Genomic DNA, 23,571 nt, shown 5'->3' with positions numbered 1-23,571 from the left:
CTGCTAATGAGTATGAGTGATGGAAAGCTTCTCAGTGCCATGCACCTGTGATTGCATCACATCTAAATGATCAATCAATCTGAGCTAATGCATTTTGAGACTTTTCTCCATGGCTCTTTGCCCAAATTGTTGTGTTTTTGTATAGAGGGGGAAATATAATAATGATTATTGGATTGACAGTCAACCTTTTGATGGTTGTGTCCCCTGCACATTACTTAGCTTTATATGAACTCTCATAATTCATTTTTTTTTCTCACAGAGAGACTGCACTGAATACATTAGTTACTTTCTAAAAATGTTCAACTGTTTCTCATTATTCTCATTAAAGATAACAGGTACAATTGGCATTTCACACCTGAAATGCAATTTGCTTAATTGGAGCAAGAGAGTAAAAATGTCTCACCAACCAGCAAGCACAGCACAGTATGAGCACAAATGTGGCAACTATTTATGCAAATGAGTGCATTCATATCCAAAAGAATGATGAATTAGAATGATAGTCAGGCAGGTATTGTGATTCCAGATGCCAGTGTTGCATGGATAACTTAGAACAATCAACTCCATCCCCCAGCCTCACCAGCCTTTCATAGTATGCTTTTGAGACGTGCCAACCAAATACATTTTTAACAAAATTAACATGCAGGCCTATTCTTACTTCTCAAGGGCCCTGGTTCGTCAGAAGCATTACGGAACATGTTTTTATTCAGCAGCATCATCATACCCAAATAATATGTGTCCGTCACTCTTGTCATCCTCACTGTTTTATCAACAACAAAAAATGCATTGCTTAGCAGAGATATTAGTTGAAACACAAAACAGCTTGTCAGGAGGTGTCTAGGGACATCAGATAAGTGAATGCTAGAATGAGGAGAGGAGATTATATCCAGAGGGGTAAGCTATGGATTCAAAAGCTATTGTTCTGATAAATGCTCTATCATGATCTTATTAAAAGACCCACAAATCTAGCTAGCTAATAATGTATATTACAGTATATTTCAGACCAACCAATGACAGGTTCGTACGTCTTCTATTTCCCAGCATGCCTTGTGTCATAAAATTACACCCGCGGAAAGTCTCAAGATTGTAAGTAGCGAAAAGTTTTTTTTTTTAAAGCCATACAGTTTTAGTACACGCTTTATAAAAGTAACTGGCGGGATGACAGTACTGGATCTGTTTGAAATTGTCGACACACTCAGTCGGAATATACTAGCTAAATTGCTTTGTTTAGCTAGAGTAGCTAGCCAACGTTAGCACTCATACCTTTTTGTCAAGTTGCTAAGTATCGTTATGGTACGATTTGTGTTCACAAGCTAGGAAGTTAGCTATTGTTAGCTACTTTGCTAGATATCGTCGGACTCAAAGTTTTGTGAATTTGCTAGCTGTCAAAGAAATACCTAAACGTTAACGTTACACCACAGACAGAATGAGTTATACAAATCTTTGGTTACACTTTCGAGTTCTTGGTTCGAAGATACTATTTGGGCATGACATTTAGAGTATGCTATCTGGGGGAGATTGAATTACATTGGTTTTTGATTCGAACATGGTAATATTAACGTGGAACTGAAAGCGTTTTGGCAACAAATCAAACTGTATGTCGCATGCGCGGAATACAACAAGTGTAGACCTTACCGTGAAAAATCCCCCCCTTGCCAGAATCCCCCCCTTCTAATTCCCTTAATTTTGTGGCTAGAGTCAAATACTTTCTGTGGCACACATCAGAGTCAAATACTTAATATAGAACAAGTTTCACGTCAGTTTCATAGGCAACCGAAATTAATAATGTGTTATATTAAACAGAGGGAGTAAAATGTTGGCAAGCAATAAATGGCTGAATTATTATCCTTACACTCACGTCGAATAAGACATGGCAGAGATGACTTTGATGATTTTGGCAAAGAGATGTATTTATAGACTAATACAAATCAGTAGCGGATTTAGGTACGGGCGACATGGGCGGGGCGGGTGCTGAAGGCGGGGTTCGCCCAGGGCGCCATACAAGCTAGAACTGCCACTTACACATGAAACAAATAGCCAAACTGAAAACTGCAGACTAAAATTATTTCTGCTACTAAGATCAGTGAGACGTAGGTTAAACTGACAATGGAGTGAAGAGCAGAAATCTCAACTAGCAAGCAAGTCGCAGCAATGAAGAACGCGAAAGGGGGAGAATTCTGGCACAACACCGGTACCGAGTCAGTGTGCGGGTAGCAACAGTCTACAAAACAAATGGGTGGGGTCAATAGTCAGTTGGGTGGGGGTAGAAGCCAAATAAGTACAGACTCAGTCAGGGAGAGATTGAAAATGTCAGGTGAAGACACTTGCCAGTTGGTCCGCGCATGCTTTGAGAACAGGTCCTGGTAATCTATCTGGCCACTCAGCTTTGTGAATGTTGACCTGTTTAAAGGTCTTTCTCACATCAGCTATTGAGTGCGTTATCACACAGTCATCCAGAACAGCTGGTGCTCTCGTGCATGCTTCAGTGTTTCTTGCCTCGAAGCGATCATAAAAGGCATTTAGTTCGTCTGGTAGGCTCACGTTACTGGTCAGCTCATGTCTGGGTTTCCCTTTGTAGTCCGTAATAGTTTTCAAGCCCTGTCACATCCGACGAGCGCCAGAGCCGGTGTAGTAGGATTCAAGCTTAATCCTGTATTGACGCTTTGCTTGTTTGATTGTTCGTCTGAGGGCATAGCAGGATTTCTTATAGGCGTCCGGATTAGTGTTCCGCTCCTTGAAAGCGGCAGCTCTAGCCTTTAGCTTGATGCGGATGTTGCCTGTAATCCATGGCTTCTGGTTGGGATATGTACGTACGGTCACTGTGGGGACGATGTCATCGTTGCACTTATTGATGAAGCCGATGACTGAGGTGGTATTATACTCAATGCCATTGGATGAGTCCCGGAACATTTTCCAGTCTGTGCTAGCAAAACAGTCCTGTAGCGTAGCATCCGCGTCATCTGACCACTTCTGTATTGAGCGAGTCTCTGGTACTTCCTGCTTTAGTTTTTGCTTGTAAGCAGGAATCTAGAGGATGTAATTATGGTCAGATTTGCCAAATGGAGGGCTGGGGAGAGCTTTTTTTTGCATCTCTGTATGTGGAGTAAAGGTGGTCTAGAGTTTTTCTTTCCTCTGGTTGCACATGTGACATGCTGGTAAAAAGTTGGTTAAACTGATTTAAGTTTGTCTGCGTTAAAGTCCCCGGCCACTAGAAGCGCCACTTCTGGGTGAGCTTTTTCTTATTTGCTTATGGCCTTAGAGTTTGTTGAGTGCGGTCTTAGTGCCTGCATCGGTCTGTGGTGGTAGGTAGACGGCTACGAATAATATAGATGAGAACTCTCTTGGTAGATAGTGTGGTCTACAGTTTATCATAAGATACTCTACCTCAAGACTTTTTTAATATTAGACATTGCGGCACCAGCTGTTATTGACAAAAAGACACACACACCCCCCACCCCTCGTCTTACCAGACGTAGCTTCTCTGTTCTTCTCGTGCATTGAAAATCCCTCCAGCTCTATATTATCCGCGTTGTCATTCAGCCACGACTCGGTGAAACATAAGATGTTACAGTTGTTAATCTCCCGTTGCTAGGATACTCGTAATCGTCGGTCATCAACTTTATTTTCCAATGATTGCATGTTAGCAAGTAGAATTGATGGCCGTGGGAGTTTATTTGCACGCCTACCGATTCTCAAAAGGCAGCCCGATCTGCATCCTCTTTTCCTCCGTCTTTTCTTCACGCAAATGACGGGGATCTATGCCTGTTCCCTGGAGAGCAGTATATCTTTCTCGTCGGAGTCGTTAAAGGTTCATGGTGAGTAATCCCAGTTCAGATGTCCAGAAGCTATTTTCAGTCATAAGAGACGGTAGCAGCAACATTATGTACAAAATATGTTAAACAGCGCAAAAAAACAAACAAAATAGCACAAACATGAAGTCTTATTAAAATATGTTCATATACACCCCCAGGAAGAATAACTCATTTTTTTCTTCATAAATTCATAGAACGTTTGGGAATATAGTAAGGCATTTGTGAAAATTCGTTTGCAATATAGTGGGAAAGCGGCCGTGCGTTTGGATGTTTTAATACACTGCAGTAAATAAAAACATCTGTCTTGTCCAGGACCTGAGTCAACACAGACAGATGTGCCATAGCCAATCAGAACTACAGTAAGCCTATATAAAAATAAGCCATTTTCCACATGGGCCTGCCATAAATTTACTTTGAAATTGACTGTGTTTTTACAGGCATTAGCAACAGCGTGATTTTAGATCATTAGAAAACGTTTGCCCTAAGCCACAAAATACACAATGGATTTCTACAAATGTAAATACCACGGGAGTCTTGTTACATTTTGGGAACTTCAGTCCTATTGATCAAGACAACCATGAAAAGGTAGGCTGTCTCCCGTAGTTGCCTATGCCCATCAACAAGATCAACGACTAATGCTAGCCAGAGCGAGATGAGCTAAAAATCTAATTAGGGAACATTAGATAAACCCTCTTAAACTGTTTCAGCTAGATAAACGATGGGGAATAGTAGCCTGCTCGTCCTTCTGCAGTTTGCCTGCCAATGCATGCTTGTCTCAACCCACCTTTTGCAAACTGAATGGGAACTTGCCTGCCTACCTGCCCATTTGATCAATGCCAAATACATTTGATTGATAACTAGGAGATACGCTAACTGTGGATAACAAGTTCAGCCTAGCTAGCTAGCAAAGCGATTCACATTTCTTGCTAGCTAACCAAATGACACCTGCATCTCTAGCTGTAGCCACCCAAAAATGATATGAGGGGGGAAAATTAAGTCACTCACCCACTCCTCCAATGACATGACATCCTCCTAGCAGCTAGCTAGCTAACTTGAGTCTGGGTTTTTAGCTTGCTTAATAAATATCTAGCTACATAAATAGATTCACTAGCACAGGGGTGTCAAACTCGATCAGCACACGGGCCATATTAAAAACCACAACGAATTTGCGGGGGACCCAAACTGGCCATTGTTTTATTAGAAAACATATGTCCCTTTTTATAATGCCCACTATGTACTAGCATTTAGCATTTTAACATATTAAAACAAAAGATGAGTAATATTTGTCCAGTCTTTGCTGCTATGCTTGCAGATGTGTGTAATATGCTGCGACCCTAATCAAAGTATTTAACCTGTTAGGGCTAGGGGGCAGTATTGACACGGCTGGATAAAAAACGTACCCGATTTAATCTGGTTACTACTCCTGCCCAGTAACTAGAATATGCATATAATTATTGGCTTTGGATAGAAAACACCCTAAAGTTTCTAAAACTGTTTGAATGGTGTCTGTGAGTATAACATAACTCAAATGGCAGGTCAAAACCTGAGAAGATTCTGTACAGGAAGTTATGCTTTTTGTGAACGTTTATCGTGAGTAATTTAGTAAATTGTTAGTAAATTCCCCGGAAGTTTGCGGGGGTATGCTAGTTCTGTATGCATGTATTGTATAACATAATGTCCTAGGGTTGTCATCTGATGAAGATCATCAAAGGTTAGTGCTGCATTTAGCTGTCTTCTGGGTTTTTGTGACATTATATGCTAGCTTGAAAAATGGGTATCTGATTATTTCTGGCTGGGTACTCTGCTGACATAATCTAATGTTTTGCTTTCGTTGTAAAGCCTTTTTGAAATCGGACAGTGTGGTTAGATTAACGAGAGTCTTGTCTTTAAATAGCTGTAAAATAGTCATATGTTTGAGAAATTGAAGTAATATGATTTTTAAGGTATTTGAAAATCGCGCCACTGGATTACACTGGCTGTTACGTAGGTGGGACGAATTCGTCCCGCCTAGCCCAGAGAGGTTAATTACTTCAAATAACAAAAAAGGTAGCTTTAGGTTGTTGTAACATGGCTTTTTTTGCCTCTTGTCCTTCAGACAAGTAGGACAGATTTTATTTATTTTTGTCCAAAAGCTCAAGTCGCTTGTCCAAAAATAAAAAATGGTCTGTAACACAATGGCTTAACCTTTTGGGGCTAGGGGGCAGTATTTGCACTGCCGGATAAAAAACGTACCCGATTTAATCTGGTTACGACTCCTACCCAGTAACTAGAATATGCATATAATTATTGGCTTTTGGATAGAAAACACCCTAAAGTTTCTAAAACTGTTTGAATGGTGTCTGTGAGTATAACAGAACTCATTTGGCAGGCCAAAACCTGAGAAGATTCCTTACAGGAAGTGGCCTGTCTGACAATTTCTTGCCCTCCTTGATCATCTCTAACAAATACAGGGGATCTCTGGCATGACGTGACACTTCCTACGGCTCCCATGGGCTCTCAGAAGGCGGGAAAAAGCTGAACGATGTAATTCCATCCCCAGGCTGAAACACATTAGCGCGTTTGGCAAGTGCTCTATCAGAGGCCCATTAGACTGAGGCTCGTGCATGAGGGGATAGCATGCTTTTACTTTCACTCTCTTTGTAATAAAAAACGATTTCCCGGTTGTAATATTATCGCTTTTTTACGAGAAAAATTGCATAAAAATTGATTTTAAACAGCGGTTGACATGCTTCGAAGTACGCTAATGGAATATTTAGAATTTTGTCACGAAATGCGCCATGCTCGTAACCCTTATTTACCCTTTCGGATAGTGTCTTGAACTCACGAACAAAACGCCGCTATTTGGATATAACAATGGATTATTTGGGACCAAACCAACACTTGTTGTTGAAGTAGAAGTCCTGGGAGTGCATTCTGACGAAGAACAGCAAAGGTAATAACATTTTTCTTATAGTAAATCTGACTTTGGTGAGTGCTAATCTTGCTGGGTGTCTAAATAGCTAGCCCTGTGATGCCGGGCTATCTACTTAGAATATTGCAAAATGTGCTTTCACCGAAAAGCTATTTTAAAATCGAACATATCGAGTGCTGTAGAGGAGTTCTGTATCTATAATTCTTAAAATAATTGTTATGTTTTTTGTGAATGTTTATCGTGAGTAATTTAGTAAATTCACCGGCAGTGTTCGATCGGAATGCTAGTCACATGCTAGTCACATGCTAATGTGAAAAGCTGGTTTTTGATATAAATATGAACTTGATTGAACAAAACATGCATGTATTGTATAACATAATGTCCTAGGGTTGTCATCTGATGAAGATCATCAAAGGTTAGTGCTGCATTTAGCTGTGGTTTGGGTTTATGTGACATTATATGCTAGCTTGAAAAATGGGTGTCTGATTATTTCTGGCTGGGTACTCTGCTGACATAATCTAATGTTTTGCTTTCGTTGTAAAGCCTTTTTGAAATCGGACAGTGTGGTTAGATTAACGAGAGTCTTGTCTTTAAAATGGTGTAAAATAGTCATATGTTTGAAAAATTGAAGTTTTTGCATTTGAGGTATTTGAATATCGCGCCACGGGATTACACTGGCTGTTGAGCCCATAGAGGTTAAAAGGTGAATGAAAAGTTACGCAAATAACCACTTCACAAAATAACCATTATTATGACTGGTATTGACAATAGAAGGCACCCGTATCAACTGAGTGCTAGTCATTTGCGGCTATACACAAGTGCCTGTGTGAAGTTATTTTAGGACATCGGACATAACAATGATACATTAATGTATGCTAAATGGTTAACTACCGAGATAACCATCCAAGCGCTAATAATAAAAATGTGTTCATAATAAAAAGTACAGGCAAGCGACACAATGAGATGAATTGGCACACCCCAAAGCAACTGCCCACTGGCACACACGCAGGTGATACACACACCATTACATTTCCAGGATTTTCATTGCTTTAACTGGGCAAATAACAAAAATTTGCGAGTGACTCAATGGAAATGATCAGCAAATGCGGCTTGCTTTGATCTCAAACTCAACTCGCAACTGCATGATTGAAAGACTGCTCGTACCTGTCAATGCAGGCCTACAATAATTAAACGCTCATGGGCTCTGCCGAAATTGAGAGGACAGTGAGCAAAACATTGCATCTGGAGCAGCCCAATTGTTTGATATTGTGTACATAATTATTTTTTTCCTGACAACTTAAATCTATAATTCCCTTGTCCAACAATTTTCATGTCGAGCCCTGTGTAACATTTAAACTTAAAACATGTTTTTAATTTTTTTAGTACTGCATGGATTACTGGTGCGGTTGAATGCAGCATTGCTGTTTGGTGCATTCAAAATGTATTGTAGTTGAGTGGCCAGCCTAGTAGGCTTGGGCGGTATACCGGGGTATTTGGAAATAGCCATGGGATGGTTTTTCTATATCGTTGAAACAATTTTTTTTAACGTTTTTCCTTACATTTGTATATTTAACAATTTAAGTAAATACCTGCAGTCAAATTGTGCAATATGTTAGGAGATAAAACAGATTGCATTTTTCATATCACCGGTCATATTATTTTACAGTATGAAGCTTACCTTAGTTCTCCAGAACAGTTGAGCCAGTCAAGTGTTTGTTTGTAAATAGTACAACGGAGAAAGCGGGAGCAGGTGAGTCCAGCTGTGTATTGACGGGTTGCGTTTTACATTGAAAGTCAAGTTTTTTTTGCCGCAAAGTGATCAGGCACATGCATATATAGTTTTCTTTCACAGAATATACATTAGTGCAACACATTCGGCAGAAAATAGCTTCATTGTCATCAGATGACAACAGAAGTGCAACAGTATTTGACTGTCAGCCACACAAGTAAATGAGCTTACAATGAAAAAGCAAGATATGTTTTTTCAAAAACCTAGGCATGGCCATCATATTTCTAATGTTTATCATAGCAATAATGTAAACAGCTACGTTTCCTAATGTTTTGCATGAAGTTTATCTTGCATTTCACCAAGAAAAGTAGGCTGGCTACACTGAGAAAAGGATGGAGAAAAGTTGTGGTGGAAAAAGTACCCAATTGTCATACTTGAGTCATTTTCTATTAAAGTATCTTTACTTTTACTCAAGTAAAAGTGAGTCACACAGTAAAATACTACTTTAGTAATTTAAATATACTTAAGTATCAAAAGTAAATGTAATTGCTCAAATATACTTACAGTTGAAGTCGGAAGTTTATATACACCTTAGCCAAATAAATTTAAACTCAGTTTTTCACAATTCCTGACATTTAATCCTAGTAAAAATTCCCTGTCTTAGGTCAGTTAGGACCACCACTTTATTTTAAGAATGTGAAATGTCAGAATAATAGTAGAGAGGATTTATTTCAGTTTTTATTTCTTTCATCACATTCCCAGTGGGTCAGAAGTTTACATACACTCAATTAGTATTTGGTAGCATTGCCTTTAAATTGTTTAACTTGGGTCAAACGTTTCAGGTAGCCTTCCACAAGTTTCCCACAATAAGTTGGGTGAATTTTGACCCATTCCTCCTGACAGAGCTGGTGTAACTGAGTCAGATTTGTAGGCCTCCTTGCTCGCACACGCCTTTTCAGTTCTGCCCACAAATTTTCTCTAGGATTGAGGTCAGGGCTTTGTGATGGCCACTCCAATACCTTGACTTTGTTGTCCTTAAGCCATTTTGCCACAACTTTGGAAGTATGCTTGGGGTCATTGTCCATTTGGAAGACCCATTTGCGACCAAGCTTTAACTTCCTGACTGATGTCTTGAGATGTTGCTTCAATATATCCACATAATTTCCTCACGATGCCATCTATTTTGTGAAGTGCACCAGTCCCTCCTGCAGCAAAGCACCCCCACAACATGATGCTGCCACCCCCGTGCTTCATGGTTGGATGGTGTTCTTCGGCTTGCAAGCCTCCCCGTTTTTCCTCCAAACATAACCATGGTCATTATGCCCAAACAATTCTATTTTTGTTTCATCAGACCGAAGGACATTTTCTCCAAAAAGTACGATCTTTGTCCCCATGTGCAGTTGCAAACAGTAGTCTGGCTGTTTAATGGTGGTTTTGGCACAGTGGCTTCATCCTTGCTGAGTGGCCTTTCAGGTTATGTCAATATAGGACTCATTTTACTGTGGATATAGATACTTTTGTATCTGTTTCCTCCAGCATCTTCACAAGGTCCTTTGCTATTGTTCTGGGATTGACTTGCACTTTTTGCACCAAAGTACGTTCATCTCTAGGAGACAGAACGCGTCTCCTTCCTGAGTGGTATGACAGCTGTGGGGTCCCATGGTGTTTATACTTGCATACTATTGTTTGTACAGATGAACGTGGTACCTTCAGGCATTTGGAAATTGCTCCCAAGGATGAACCAGAGGTCTTGGCTTATTTGTTTTGATTTTCCCATGATGTCAAGCAAAGAGGCACTGAGTTTGAAGGTAGGCCTTGAAATACATCCACAAGTACACCTCCAATTGACTCAAATGATGTAAATTCGCCTATCAGAAGCATCTAAAGCTTAACATTATTTTCTGGTCTTTTCCAAGCTGTTTTAACATAGTGTATAACTTAGTGTATGTAAACTTCTGACCCACTGGAATTGTGATACAGTGAAATAATCTGTAAACAATTGTTGGAAAAATACTTGTGTCATGCACAAAGTAGATGTCCTAACCGACTTGCCAAAACTATAGTTTGTTAAAACCTCTCTGGGAAATGGTCCCACCTCGCCAACAGCCAGTGAAATTGCAGGGCGCCAAATTCAAACAACAGATATCTCATAATTAACATTCCTCAAACATACAAGTATTATACACCATTTTAAAGATAAACTTCTTGTTAATCCAGCCACAGTGTCTGATTTCAAAAAGTCTTTACGGGAAAAGCACACCATGCGATTATGTTAGGTCAGTGCCTAGCCACAGAAAACCATACAGCCATTTTCCAACCAAGGAGAGGTGTCACAAAAGTCAGAAATAGCGTTAAAATGAATCACTTAACTTTGATGATCTTCATCTGATGGCACTCCCAGGTCTCCATGTTAGACAAATGTTCGTTTTGTTCGATAAAGTTAATCTTTATGTCCAAATACCTACTTTTTGTTTGTGCGTTTTAGTCCAGTAATCCAAATGCACAAGGCACGCTCACAAAGTCCAGACGAAAAGTCAAAAAAGTTCCATTATAGTTAGTAGAAACATGTCAAACGATGTATATAATCAATCTTTAGGACGTTTTTTATCATAAACCTTCAATAATATTCCAACCTGACAATTCTTTTGTCTTTAGAAAGGAAAGGGAACGGAAATGACGTGCGATCAACAACTAAAGGCTTTCAACCAGACCCCTGGTTGAAACTGCTCTTATTCGCTCCCCTTTCACAATAGAAGAATGAAACAACGTTCTAAAGACTGTTGACATCTAGTGGAAGCCTTAGGAAGTGCAATCTGACCCCATAGACACAGTATATTGGATAGACAATCACTTAAAAAAACTACATACCTCAGATTTCCCACTTCCTGGTTGTATTTTTCTCAGGTTTTTGCCTGCCATATGAATTCTGTTATACTCACAGACATTATTTTAAGAGTTTTGGAAACTTTAGAGTGTTTTCTATCCATATCTACTGCATATGCATATTCTAGCTTCTGGGCCTGAGTAGCAGGCAGTTTCCTCCGGGCATCTTATTCATCCAAGCTAGAGGTTGACCGATTTAATCGGAATGGCCGATTTTAATTAGGGCCGATTTCACGTTTTCATAACAATCGGTATTTAATCGGTTAACTGCCTTGTTCAGGGGCAGAACGACAGATTTTTACCTTGTCAGCTCGGGGGATTCAATCTTGCAACCTTAAGGTTAACTAGTCCAACGCTCTAACCACCTGCTTTACATTGCACTCCACGAGGAGCCAAGGTAAGAAGCCAAGGTAAGTTGCTAGCTAGCATTAAACTTATCTTTATAAAAAACAATCAATCATAATAACAAGTTAACTACACATGGTTGATGATATTACTAGTTTATCTAGCCTGTCCTGCGTTGCATATAATCGATGCGATGTGCATTCGCGAAAAAGGACTGTCATTGCTCCAACGTGTACCTAACCATAAACATCAATGTCTTTCTTAAAATCAATACACAAGTATATCTTTTTAAACCTACATATTTAGCTAAAAGAAATCCAGGTTAGCAGGCAATATTAACCAGGTGAAATTGTGTCACTTCTCTTGCGTTCATTGCACGCAGAGTCAGGGTATATGCAACAGTTTGGGCCGCCTGGCTCGTTGCGAACTAATTTGCCAGAATTTTACGTAATTATGACATAACATTGAATGTTGTGCAATGTAACAGGAATATTTAGATTTGGATAGAAAACACTCTGAAGTTTCTAAAACAGTTTGAATGATGTCTGTGAGTATAACAGAACTCATATGGCAGGCAAAAACCTGAGAAAAATCCAACCAGGAAGTGTGGAAATCTGAGGTTTGTAGTTTTTCAAGTGATTGCCTATACAGTGACTTAGGATTCATTTTGCACTTCCTAAGGCTTCCACTAGATGTCAACAGTCTTTAGAACGTTGTTTCATGCTTCTACTGTGAATAGGGAGAGAATAAGAGCTCCTGGAAGTAGATGAGTGAGAAAATGACATGAGCTCAGTGGCGCGCGCTCACGTGGTGGTTAGCTGCGTTCCTTTTCTTTTTTGAAGACATTGGAATTGTCCGGTTGGAATATTGCTGAAGATTTATGATAAAAACATCCTAAAGATAGATGCTATACATCGTTTGACATGTTTCTATGAACGTAAATATAACTTTTTTTGACTTTTCGTCGTGACATTTTGCGTGCGCTTCCTGCATTTCGAGTAGTGGACTAAATGCGCGAACAAAAAGGAGGTATTTGGACATAAATGATGGACTTTATCGAACAAAACAAACATTTATTGGGGAACTGGGATTCCTGTGAGTGCATTCTGATGATCATCAAAGGTAAGTGAATATTTATAATGTAATTTTTGTAATTTCTGTTGACTCCAAAATGGCGGGTATGGCTTGTTTTGATATCTGAGCGCTGTACTCAGATTATTGCAAAATTTGTTTTCGCCATAAAGCCTTTTTGAAATCTGACACAGCGGTTGCATTAAGGAGAAGTGTATCTATAATTCTTTGAATAACAGTTGTATATTTTATCAACGTTTATGATGAGTATTTCTGTAAATTGATGTGCTCATTCACCGGAAGTTTTGGGAGGCAAAACATTTCTGAACATTACACGCCAATGTAAAATGGGTTTTTTGGATATAAATATGAACTTTATCGAGCAAAACATACATGTATGGTGTAACATGAAGTCCTATGAGTGCCATCTGATGAAGTGCCATTAGTGATTAATTTTAGCTGTATTTCTGTTTTTTGTGACGCCTCTCCTTGCTTGGAAAATGGCTGTGTGGTTTTTCTTGTCTCTGGGCTGTCCTAACATAATCTAATGTTATGCTTTCGCCGTAAAGCCTTTTTGTAATTTGACAATGTGGTTGGATTAACGAGAAGTGTATGTTTGAGAAATTTGAATTATGAGATTTTTGTTGTTTTGAATTTGGCGCCCTGCTATTTCACTGGCTGTTGAATAGTGTGTCCCACATACCCCAGAGAGGTTAAGTCTATGATTTGATAGAGCAGTCTGACTGAGCAGTGGTAGGCACCAGCAGGCTCGTAAGCATTGATTCAAACAGCACTTTCGTGCGTTTTGCCAGCAGCTCTTCGCAATGCATTGCGCTGTTTATGACTTAAAGCCTATCAACTCCCAAGATTAGGCTGGTGTAACCGATGTGAAATGGCTAGCTAGTTAGCGGGTGCGCGCTAATAGCATTTCAAACGTCACTCTCTCTGAGACTTGGAGTAGTTGTTCCCCTTGCTCTACATGGGTAACGCTGCTTCGAGGGTGGCTGTTGTCGATGTGTTCCTGGTTCGAGCCCAGGTAGGAGCGAGGAGAGGAACGGAAGCTATACTGTTACACTGGCAATACTAAAGTGTCTATAAGAACATCCAATAGTCAAAGGTATATGAAATACAAATCGTATAGAGAGAAATAGTCCTATAATTGCTATAATAACTACAACCTAAAACGTCTTACCTGGGAATATGGAAGACTCATGTTAAAAGGAACCACCAACTTTCATATGTTCTCATGTCCTGAGCAAGGAACTTAAACGTTAGCTTTCTTACATGGCTCATATTGCACTTTTACTTTCTTCTCCAACACTTTTAAACCAAATTGAACATGTTTCATTATTTGAGGCTAATTGATTGTATTTATATATTAAGTTAAAATAAGTGTTCATTCAGTATTGTTGTAACTGTCATTATTACAAATAAATATAAAAAAATTGGCCGATATCGGTATCGGCCTTTTTTGGTCCTCCAATAATCGGTATCGGCGTTGAAAAATCATAATCGGTCGACCTCTAATCCTAGCTACTCAATACTGCCCTCGTTCCCAAAGAAGTTAACAAGAAATTTGTGGAGTGGTTGAAAAACTAGTTTTAATGACTCCAACCTAAGTGTATGTGAACTTCCGACTTCAACTGTAAGTATTAGAAGTAAACATATAAATTGTTTCATATTCCTTATATTAAGCAAACCAGACGGCACCATTTTATTTTTATTTTTCTTTACGGGTAACCAGGGGCATGCTCCAACACTCAGACATAATTTAGTGCAGGCCTGGGCAAAGGCCTCACTCAATACAGCCTGCGGAATCATGCTCAAATCACATAAATAATTTGGGATTAGTAAAGTTTTGAAAAATGTTTTTTGTTGTTTAAATGAAAAGCCCAATGAATACTTGCCTTTGTGTAATGATTTAACTCCCACCGCTTGTGGGACATTTATTTTGAAGGCACGTATAAATAACTGCACGAGGACAGACAGTGACTGACAGGCTGACACATGCGTCACAGTTACAAATAGTAGCTAGCTAGAAATTGTGCAAAAATTAGTTTTTCAAGGAAAGTAGACAGTGAATGTAGGGTGTTCCAGCAAGAGTGTGCATCGAAATATTTATTTATTGAGGTATCAGGGAAAGCTGTGTGCTTAGTGTGCAAAGAGGCATCGCAAAGAGAGCATCGCTGTCTTGAAGACTACAACTTGTCCCAACACTTCCAGACAAAGCATGCAGAGAAATATAGGAATCTGTCTTCTGAGCAGAGGGCAAGTGCATCGAAAGAGTTGCTTTCTCAGTTGCAAAAGCAGCAAGGACTTTTCACAAAACTGCATTCAGCAAATGACGGAATTGCAAGAGCCAGCTATGTACTGTCCCACAAAATTGCTCAACAACTCAGCCTTTCGCTGAGGGCAAATTCAATAAAGAATGTTTAATTGACTCTGCAGCAATACTTTGCCCTGACAAGAAAGAGCTGTTTTGAAAATGTTTCCCTGTCAAGACGAACAGTGACACGGCGTGTTGAGGACATCGCAGAGAATATGGAACAGTTGAAAGACAAGGTAAAGGATTTCACCTATTTCCCCTTGTCCCTGGATGTGAGCAGTGATGCACGTGACACGGCGCAGTTGTTGATATTCTTACGAGGCATAACCCCAGACTTTGAAATTACAAAGGAGCTTCAGTGAGGTCAATGAAGAGCACAACCACAGGGAAATATTAGTTGGAGGAGGTTAATAAGTGTTTGGCAAAGCTGGGACTGAGTTTTAAAAAGTTATCCAGCGTGACCACTGATGGGTGCCCAAACTTGACAGGAAAAAACGTTGGCCTTTTGAAAAGGATACAAGATCAAGTAGCTAAGCTCAAACCAGATCAGAAAATGATTTTCCTGCATTGCATTATTCATCAGGAGGTGCTCTGTAAATGTGTTCTGAAAATGAGCCATGTTGTGGATACAGTCACTAAAGTGGTGAACTTGATTAGAGCAAAATCTTTAAACCACATGCAGTTTGTCTCACTGTTGGAAGAGACCGAGTCAGGTCATGCAGATCTCCCCTACCACACAAACGTGAGATGGCTGAGTTTGGGGAAAGTGCTTAAAAGGGTGTGGGACCTGAAGTTGGAGCTTGCTGAGTTTTTGCATATGAAAGGAAAATATGTGGATTTCTCTCAACTGCAAGATAAAGAATGGTTGGCTGATTTTTGCCTTCACTGTGGACATCATGGCCCTCATGAATTAACTGAATTCCAAAATACAAGGGAAGGGCCTTTTTGCACATCAGATGCACAGCCTTGTCAAAGCCTTCAAGGGAAAATTACTCCTGACCCGCCAAGTAGAAGCCAACAATCTCATTCGCCTTCCAACACTACTAGTCTGTTCCCTATCAGATGACCAGCGGGAGAAGTATACATCACTGCTGCGTGCTTTGAACCGTGAGTTTTCTCCTCGTTTTGAGGATTTCAAAGTGTTGGAAAATGACATGCTGTTGGTTTCCTCTCCTTTCACTTTCAACGTGGATAACGCTCCCACTGACCTGCAACTTGAGCTTAGCGATCTTCAGTCTGATGCAGTGATTGGGGAACTATTCAAAACAATGTCACTGACGAGGTTCTATGCATCTCTCGAACAAAACTTTCCAAAGATTAGGAGTCATGCTCGGAAGATGTTTGTACTGTTTGAGTCAACCTATGTATGTGAATAGACATTTTCAGTGACGAAATATAACAAGTCAAGGCACAGATCATCTCTTACGGACTCCCTCTCAGCTATCCTGCGCATAGCGACGTCAGAAACTATACCTTACTCCATCCACTGCTCTAGTCAATGCCCATCAGACTACACTGATTGAGTACTTTAAATGTAATGTTGAGTTCTCTCTTTCTTGTTTTTGTGCATACCCATTAACAAGAGTTCTGTCTGTGTACTTTTCCCTCCTTGTAGTTCATTGCATGTTTAATAATGAAAATACCTACCAAAGGAGAACATGGATGTGGTTTATTTCTGTGCACCTTCCCAATTACACCATAGATCTGTGTATAATGACGAGATGCTCATGTCTGCGCCCTAACAATCGTTCCCACACTGTACGTCAGATTTAGTATTTTACGATTATGACATGTCACACTGTGCAATGTTACCAAATCATGATCTTGATATCAACCTGTACGATTTGTTTCAGTTTTGTCGTCATAACCTCGCATGTCAATCGCAGAATATGTCAGCCGATGTAAGCTATGTCAACTGCAGCGGTGTATGTTCCATCAAAGCAGCGCAAGCCTCACTCTATGCATATGTGCGAGTGAAGCGAGTTTGAAAATGCTGGAAGTATGCATCTTAGAAATAGTTTTCACATGCATACTTCATATGCCTGAACTCAGAAATAAATGGTCGCTGTGGAAGAACATTCATTTTGATTTGCTGATTTTTGTGACTTTTCAAAACCCCATTAGGTAGCCTGATTTTAAGATGTCATGTAGTAGCTTGAACAAGATAATTAGGGCCGTGTTCCTATTGGTCAGTCATCGGGATCGGCTCATAACACCAACCACACTAGGGCATACACGATAAAGGCTCAACATTTCTGACGTTGCCAGAACTTTGTCGGCGCCTACGACCACACGTAGTAGTACTTAATCGGCAGATCTAGACCCTGTCACGCTGAACAAGCCAAGTCGTCCGACAACCATTTACTACCTAAGAGTTTGGGACAGCAAAATCGTGGCATAAGACCGCTACAATCGGCGGGCCTTAAGCGGTGCTTATAGCTGAGAACCTTTGGGATAAAACAGAATGACTTGTTAATGCCTTAGATTCTGGAGAGCAAGCTAGCTAGTTTTGAGTTTCGGTTTGCATGTGGGTGTAGCCTTAAAGTTACATGTCATCAGATGGTTTGTTGCTTGCCAGAAGCACGTCCCCCGCAGCATTTCACCAACTAACTGACTGCACTTTCCTTCCCTAAATTTAACTTGGTTACTTATTTTTCTCTGATTTGTAGGGAAATCCTTCAGGAAGAGATTCAAATGACCTCAAACAGTAGGCCTAACTGTGCTGCTATTCTAAAAGGTAAATTATGTGTACACCTTTCATGCTTTGATTAGCTTGCCTAACTAGCTACAGCCTTTTCATGTATTTTCAACTTTTTCTGCGAATTAAGTGTGGGGGTTTGATATTTTCTCTAGATGTTGTTGCCTACGTTGACGTGTGGTCATCAAGTAAAACAGAGAATTACTCTAAACCATTCATCCAGCAGCTGCAGGATATGGGAGTTGAGGTGAGTTACCCTTTTTTAGCTACACTGCTAGCTAACTACACAGAAGTTTGTTTTTACTATGTGCAGTTTCACATTGTGATTTTCCCTGTATAATTCCAGGTATCAAAAACCTTCAATAAACAAGTCACCCACGTAGTCTTTAAAAATGGCCATCAAGCCACCTGGAATAAAGCCAAGAAGACTGGTGTGAAACTTGTGTCTGTCCTTTGGGTGGCCAGGTAAACCTCAAGCTTAATTTCTGTGTATATTCTTTATTTTCTTTAAAGTGCATCATCATAGCAATGGCAACAATGTATCTTCAATATATTTTGGTCATTGTGATGACAAGTCAGTGATATGACCATTTTGTTTTTGCAATTATTACACCAGCCACAAGGTGTCACTGACTGACAAATAAAATAGTTGGGCGCTCTGTTATCCTATCACTCATGTTGTTTTTGTTTATTAATGCAGATGTAAAGATGATGGTGAACATGTTAATGAAGAGTTGTGTCCGGCATTAAATGATGAAGTCAATCCAGCACTCAAGAAAAGGGTGGTAAGCAAATGTACAATTCTTTGCTAGGTTAAAATAATTACTGTACATAACTTTTCTTTGATCACTGTCAACTACTTGGCTGTCTGGAGTTAAACTATGTTTATTTTATTTCTTAAAAATTGTAATAGTTGAGCAAGAACTTTTTGCCAAAGAACATTAATAATTTGTCTTGGTTTAATTAAGTGTATTTATTGAAAGGGTCTTAAAGTTTTTTTTATGAGATTCATCCAAATCCCAAATAATATTATATATTTTCTTTCATACAGCATCGTTGTATGCAGCCAAGAGACACCCCTCCGAGGACCCCTGAGAATGACAGGCGCATGAAAAAAAAACTGGACAAGATGATCAAAGACCTAGTGCCAAAATCACCTCTTAGTAAGAAATCTCTCCTCATATCTGGCATTTTGTGCGTGGATGTGGTTTCATATTGAAATGTATTTCTGTATAGTTACAGATGTGTCCCCTTACATTATCGACGAAGAGAACGGAATAGTTTACAGTCCTTCTATGAAAAGGTCTGAGTCCATGGCACAGCGCCTGAAAGAAATGAGAGAAAAAAGGGAAAACCTTTCCCCGACAGGTATGTTTTATGTGTCTATGGCCTATTGTTTGATGTGTATAGTATGTTTAGCACCTGCAAAACATGGGCCAGAGTCTGTGAAAGAGCTGAGATATGTGGCAACTCTAGTTAATGATTTCTCTCAGCTTCACAGATGCAATCTAGGTTATCACCTGAGCTCAAGCCTCCTCTTGGGAATACACCATCCCGCTCTTTTTTGCAACAACTGTGTAAGTACTTGGACATAAGATGCATTGATGTAGTCATTTATATAATGCTATAAGTTTAATATCTTTTCTAATTATCATATTGGCATATCTTTCCCTATGCAGATGAAGAACCGGATGAGGATTTTAATGCATCTTTTGGCTCAAATAAGACAGATGGAGAGAAGCAACATGAAGACACCATTGAAACACAGCACAAGAAAGACTTTCAGAAACCTTGGATGTCACCTTGCAGTGTTGTGCCAAGACAAAAGACAAGTCCGTTACCCAATTCACCGGCTAAAGAAAAAGCAAATAAACAAGACAAAAATCCTAAAAGGACCTCAATCAAAAGTGATGGCATCAAGAAACACATGTCTTTAGAGAGTCCATGCCTGGATGACCTCCCGGAGGGTAGCAAGAGTGTGCAATCAGTGTTTACGTTTGACAGTTTTGAAGTGGGAAAAAGTAGACGATCAACCAGCAGAAGTAACATGGCAAAAGTCACACCACCTGTTAGGAAAAGCAGAACACCACAGTCTCTTCCAGAAAGTAAGCCAACTGTTGATCTGGACATTTCTAGTCGCCGTTCTGATAAAATTTTACCAGAAAACCCCAATATGCCTCATCAAACGTCTGTAAAGATGACCACACTGAAATCAAAAGTGAGCCAACGAAGAAAATCCTTGCTTCCTGCTTTGGAAAGATCTTGCACTGCCTCAAATTACTCTCATGCCTCCTCCTGTGCATATGATGATTATGATGGGGTATTTGAGGACTTCTTCTCTCAAGCTAACAACCCACGGAGACAACAAAGTCTCCTTTTGCCCTGCATGCCCTCAGAGTCGAAGGTTCTTGTTCCCTTTGAACTGGAGCCTCAGCCTAGCCCTGGGAAGAGGAAGAGGGGCAAGAGTGAAACCACAGGGTCTGAGTCGGCCAGTGCCAAAAAGAGAAAACATGGGGTGCCAAGTGTAAGCAGCATGTTGTCTCAACACGAGCACCCACACCAGGATACAAAAGGACTTGCATCCTCAGAGGACGATAATACAAAACAAACTGTGACTAAAAGAAGTGCACAAAGCACATTGCCGTTCTCCAGAGTGCCTAAAGACTCAGCCGATGAACTGACTTGTGCCCCTGAGAAGCAGAGCGCGTCAACAGATCCCACACAACTTTCAAAACCAAATTTGACAGCTGCCAAAAAATCACTAGATAAGCAAAACAGTTCATATATCCTACCTCGGCACAAGGACAATAAAGGGAAAAGTAGCCCACGTTTGGAAAGTATGTGAATTCTAAAACCTAAATATTACTATGTTGGGATGTTACCATGTTATCAATATAATCAATGCAATAGCATTTAAGAGATTGTTTTACTAATCAATATAACTGATCAACATAAAACCTTAGACTCTCAGGTAGTAATAATGTGCTTTGAAATTGGTACTGTAGTTCATGGTTTCATTATCCACATGAATGTTTACAATCTTTTCTCTGCAAGTGTCCAAAACTGGGGTTTTATCACAGCAACGGCATAGCACTTATTATCCACATCAGAATTATTACCTTGATCAGTATTTTGTGAAGCAAAAGCTGAAAATATGTACTTTCATATTGGAAAATGTTTGGCTATGTAAGTTAATCATACTGTGAATTTAAGTTTTAGTATAGCCTAGTGTCATTCCAGCACAATTGGAAAATTGATTACATTAACTGTTTTAATACTGATGTGATGGTACATTTTCTAATAAACAGATGTTAACCTTTCGTTCCAGAATAACCTTACTGACAATATCTGTTCGCATGATAGCCGTAAACACATAAGCACAAGTGAATCAGCATTCAGCAGGAAGAAAATGCACCTGTGTGTGTTGTTTTGTAACGTTTTCAACGTTTTCAGTTGTAGGCAGAGGGACTGCATATGCTGCAACAGCTGGTGTTACGGACACAATTTCTGACAATTTAAGCAAACAGAAAGGACAAGTCAATGTGGTGGAGAAGAGCATGGACAAAAATACAAAGGTAACCATCTTCTAAGTTGCTGTTGTGGTGTTTGCTGTAATTGTTATAGCACAGCATTTAAACAGACTATAAACATACAATAGCATTTTCAACAATGTTATGGTTCAGATTTTTTTCTTAGATATTGATTAACCTAACAGTGTGAATTAAATATGAAACCTAAACTTTATAAACTTGTCCTCTATCTCTTGGTAAAACCAAACCGTGGAGGAAGAGTGGCATCTTTTTGCCTTTGTGTTCCATTCCTTTTGAATACAGCTGCTCAGAAAGTGTGCAGTACACGCATGAGTATTCATGGTTGTCTTTGAAGCTGCTGCCACAGGGGCTCTGTCTGTGTAGTCTTCAGGGGTTCCTGTGTGTTACCTCCATGTTGGTAGCACAACATCCTTGTCTGTGAAAATGCACCTGGCTCACTCTTTGTGTTCTCTCAACCTGAACAAAACTTTAGCTTTTAACACTATGGTGAAAATGGCTTTCATCTTCCCTAGGAACCTTGTTTGAATTCCCATGTGAACTGTATCACGGAATGCATAATATTCTTTCATCGTTACATGATCGAGATTAAATATTAGTTTAAATTATTAATTGTGATTTTACTATAACACTGTCAAGTTACTTCTACCCCCAAATTAGTTTATTTTTAATTCCAGGAAATAGTTTAATTAGCAGGGTCTGGAAAACTGGCCCCTTGTTTTACAACTGTGAAAGATGGTATTGGTTTTCTGTGCTAGGTTGCAGGTGCAACCTTCACAGAACAGCCCACGTAAGAAGATCACTCATGAGGTTATGGAGTGCTTTGTTTGGGTTAGACTCCATCCCCCTCAGCATCTGGACAAAGGTAGTCTAACCAAAAGTGGAAAGAAGTAATGTGCAACAGCCATGACAGAAACCACTTTTAGCCTCTTTGTTCTTTAGACAGTATCATACGAATCAAATTTAGTCAATCAATGGTTTTGTAAAATAGTTTACTGAGGCATTACAGCATAGTGATTTTAATACTCACTAAAAGTCATTTTAAAATAACTCATATTTGGTGAAAAGTTGTTTGGATTGATGAAGCATGGCATCTGATGTGTACTTTGTACCCTTAGCAGCTAGGGGAGTTGTCCTGTATGTGTATCATGCAGCATGTGTATGATGCCCTAAAGTAGAAATGAGTTGATTTTACCTAAGTACTTGGCTCTATACGATGGCATTGTGTATGTCTCCTTAAAGAACTACAGGAAATATGTCATAACCACTTTATTCATAGCATGTAGCCTAACCATGTGATTGAAGTTTTTCTATGCACGGCCTTTGCAAATTAACTCACTGTTCAATTGTGACAAGTTGTAATCAGATTTTTGTACTCTCAAAGGTGATTTTTTTTTCAGTTATAATTGGCCATCCCAGACCCCCAGATAGATTAGGACAAGTGCCTATGGAAGTTGACCTCTCTCACTGTATGAATAGGGCCTGAGTCATTTCAGTTTGCATAGACCGGCCATCAAGGGGACCTCGTCATACCCAAAAGAATTTCCTTCATTTGTGTGAGGCACATTGAAATGGAGCCTGGTGCAACAGTTCACCAACTCTTTGTCTCATGTTTATTTAGTGTGGACCCATTCTTCAACTGCTGCAAGAACATGTCCATTGCATAAATGAAGCCAAAAATTCCCCTTGAGGAACCATTAAAACGTAGTTGCTGAAATTCCTTGTAGTTTGTTTCTTGTTGAATAAGTGAAAAGTGAATAGAACTGCTAGTGCTTTAGAGTTGTCCCCTCTAACAAAGTCCTCGTGGCCTTGTTTTGAAGTCTGAAAAGCATTCTCTTGCTCAGTAGCACACACAATTGCTACTGAAAACATTTCCCCCCTGATAAATACCTTTCTTTGGTATTAGCAGCAGCTGCATTATTTTCCATGTCACTTAATCAGCATCATCACAGTGGTGATGGTTTATGTCCATCTTAAAGATTAGTAACTTATTTCAGCACTGAGCTAAGAACAATCCTTTGTGATTAATGATGACACAAACCATGCCAAGCTTTACTAAAGAAAGCTGAGAACTTTTTCACCAATTAATCCCTTTATGTGCATTCATATAGGGATTTTGGGTGTTTTATAAACTCAGCAAAAAAAGACACGTCCCTTTTTCAGGACCCTGTCTTTCAAAGATAATTCGTAAAGTTCCAAATAACTTCACAGATCTTCATTGTAAAGGGTTTAAACACTGTTTCCCATGCTT

The 23,571-nt window shown here is 39.6% G+C and overlaps 1 protein-coding gene across 3 annotated transcripts in view; it reads left to right on the top strand.

Annotated features, from left to right (window-relative positions):
* The first annotated feature begins 1,025 nt into the window (after nucleotides 1-1,025).
* mcph1 (microcephalin 1) overlaps nucleotides 1,026-23,571 on the top strand; it is a 53,668-nt gene continuing 31,122 nt past the window's right edge. Inside the window, exons 1-10 of one of the 3 annotated variants that reach the window (XM_014213755.3) lie at nucleotides 1,026-1,083; nucleotides 17,744-17,811; nucleotides 17,928-18,019; nucleotides 18,119-18,237; nucleotides 18,473-18,557; nucleotides 18,824-18,935; nucleotides 19,009-19,140; nucleotides 19,266-19,349; nucleotides 19,452-20,609; nucleotides 21,226-21,347. In XM_014213755.3, the coding sequence (XP_014069230.3) occupies nucleotides 1,040-1,083; nucleotides 17,744-17,811; nucleotides 17,928-18,019; nucleotides 18,119-18,237; nucleotides 18,473-18,557; nucleotides 18,824-18,935; nucleotides 19,009-19,140; nucleotides 19,266-19,349; nucleotides 19,452-20,609; nucleotides 21,226-21,347 (2,016 nt within the window). In that variant the 5' untranslated portion in view covers nucleotides 1,026-1,039. Of the gene's footprint in view, nucleotides 1,084-2,267; nucleotides 3,813-15,620; nucleotides 17,504-17,743; nucleotides 17,812-17,927; nucleotides 18,020-18,118; nucleotides 18,238-18,472; nucleotides 18,558-18,823; nucleotides 18,936-19,008; nucleotides 19,141-19,265; nucleotides 19,350-19,451; nucleotides 20,610-21,225; nucleotides 21,348-23,571 lie in introns of those variants that run through there. The other 2 variants (XM_014213773.3, XM_014213764.3) reach the window with 2 other exon arrangements.

The sequence above is a fragment of the Salmo salar genome, chromosome 01 (genome assembly GCF_965601325.2).
Source record: "Salmo salar chromosome 01, fSalSal1, whole genome shotgun sequence".
In the NCBI taxonomy this organism is placed as follows: Eukaryota; Metazoa; Chordata; class Actinopteri; order Salmoniformes; family Salmonidae; genus Salmo; species Salmo salar.
This window is presented reverse-complemented; position numbering and strand designations above follow the sequence as displayed.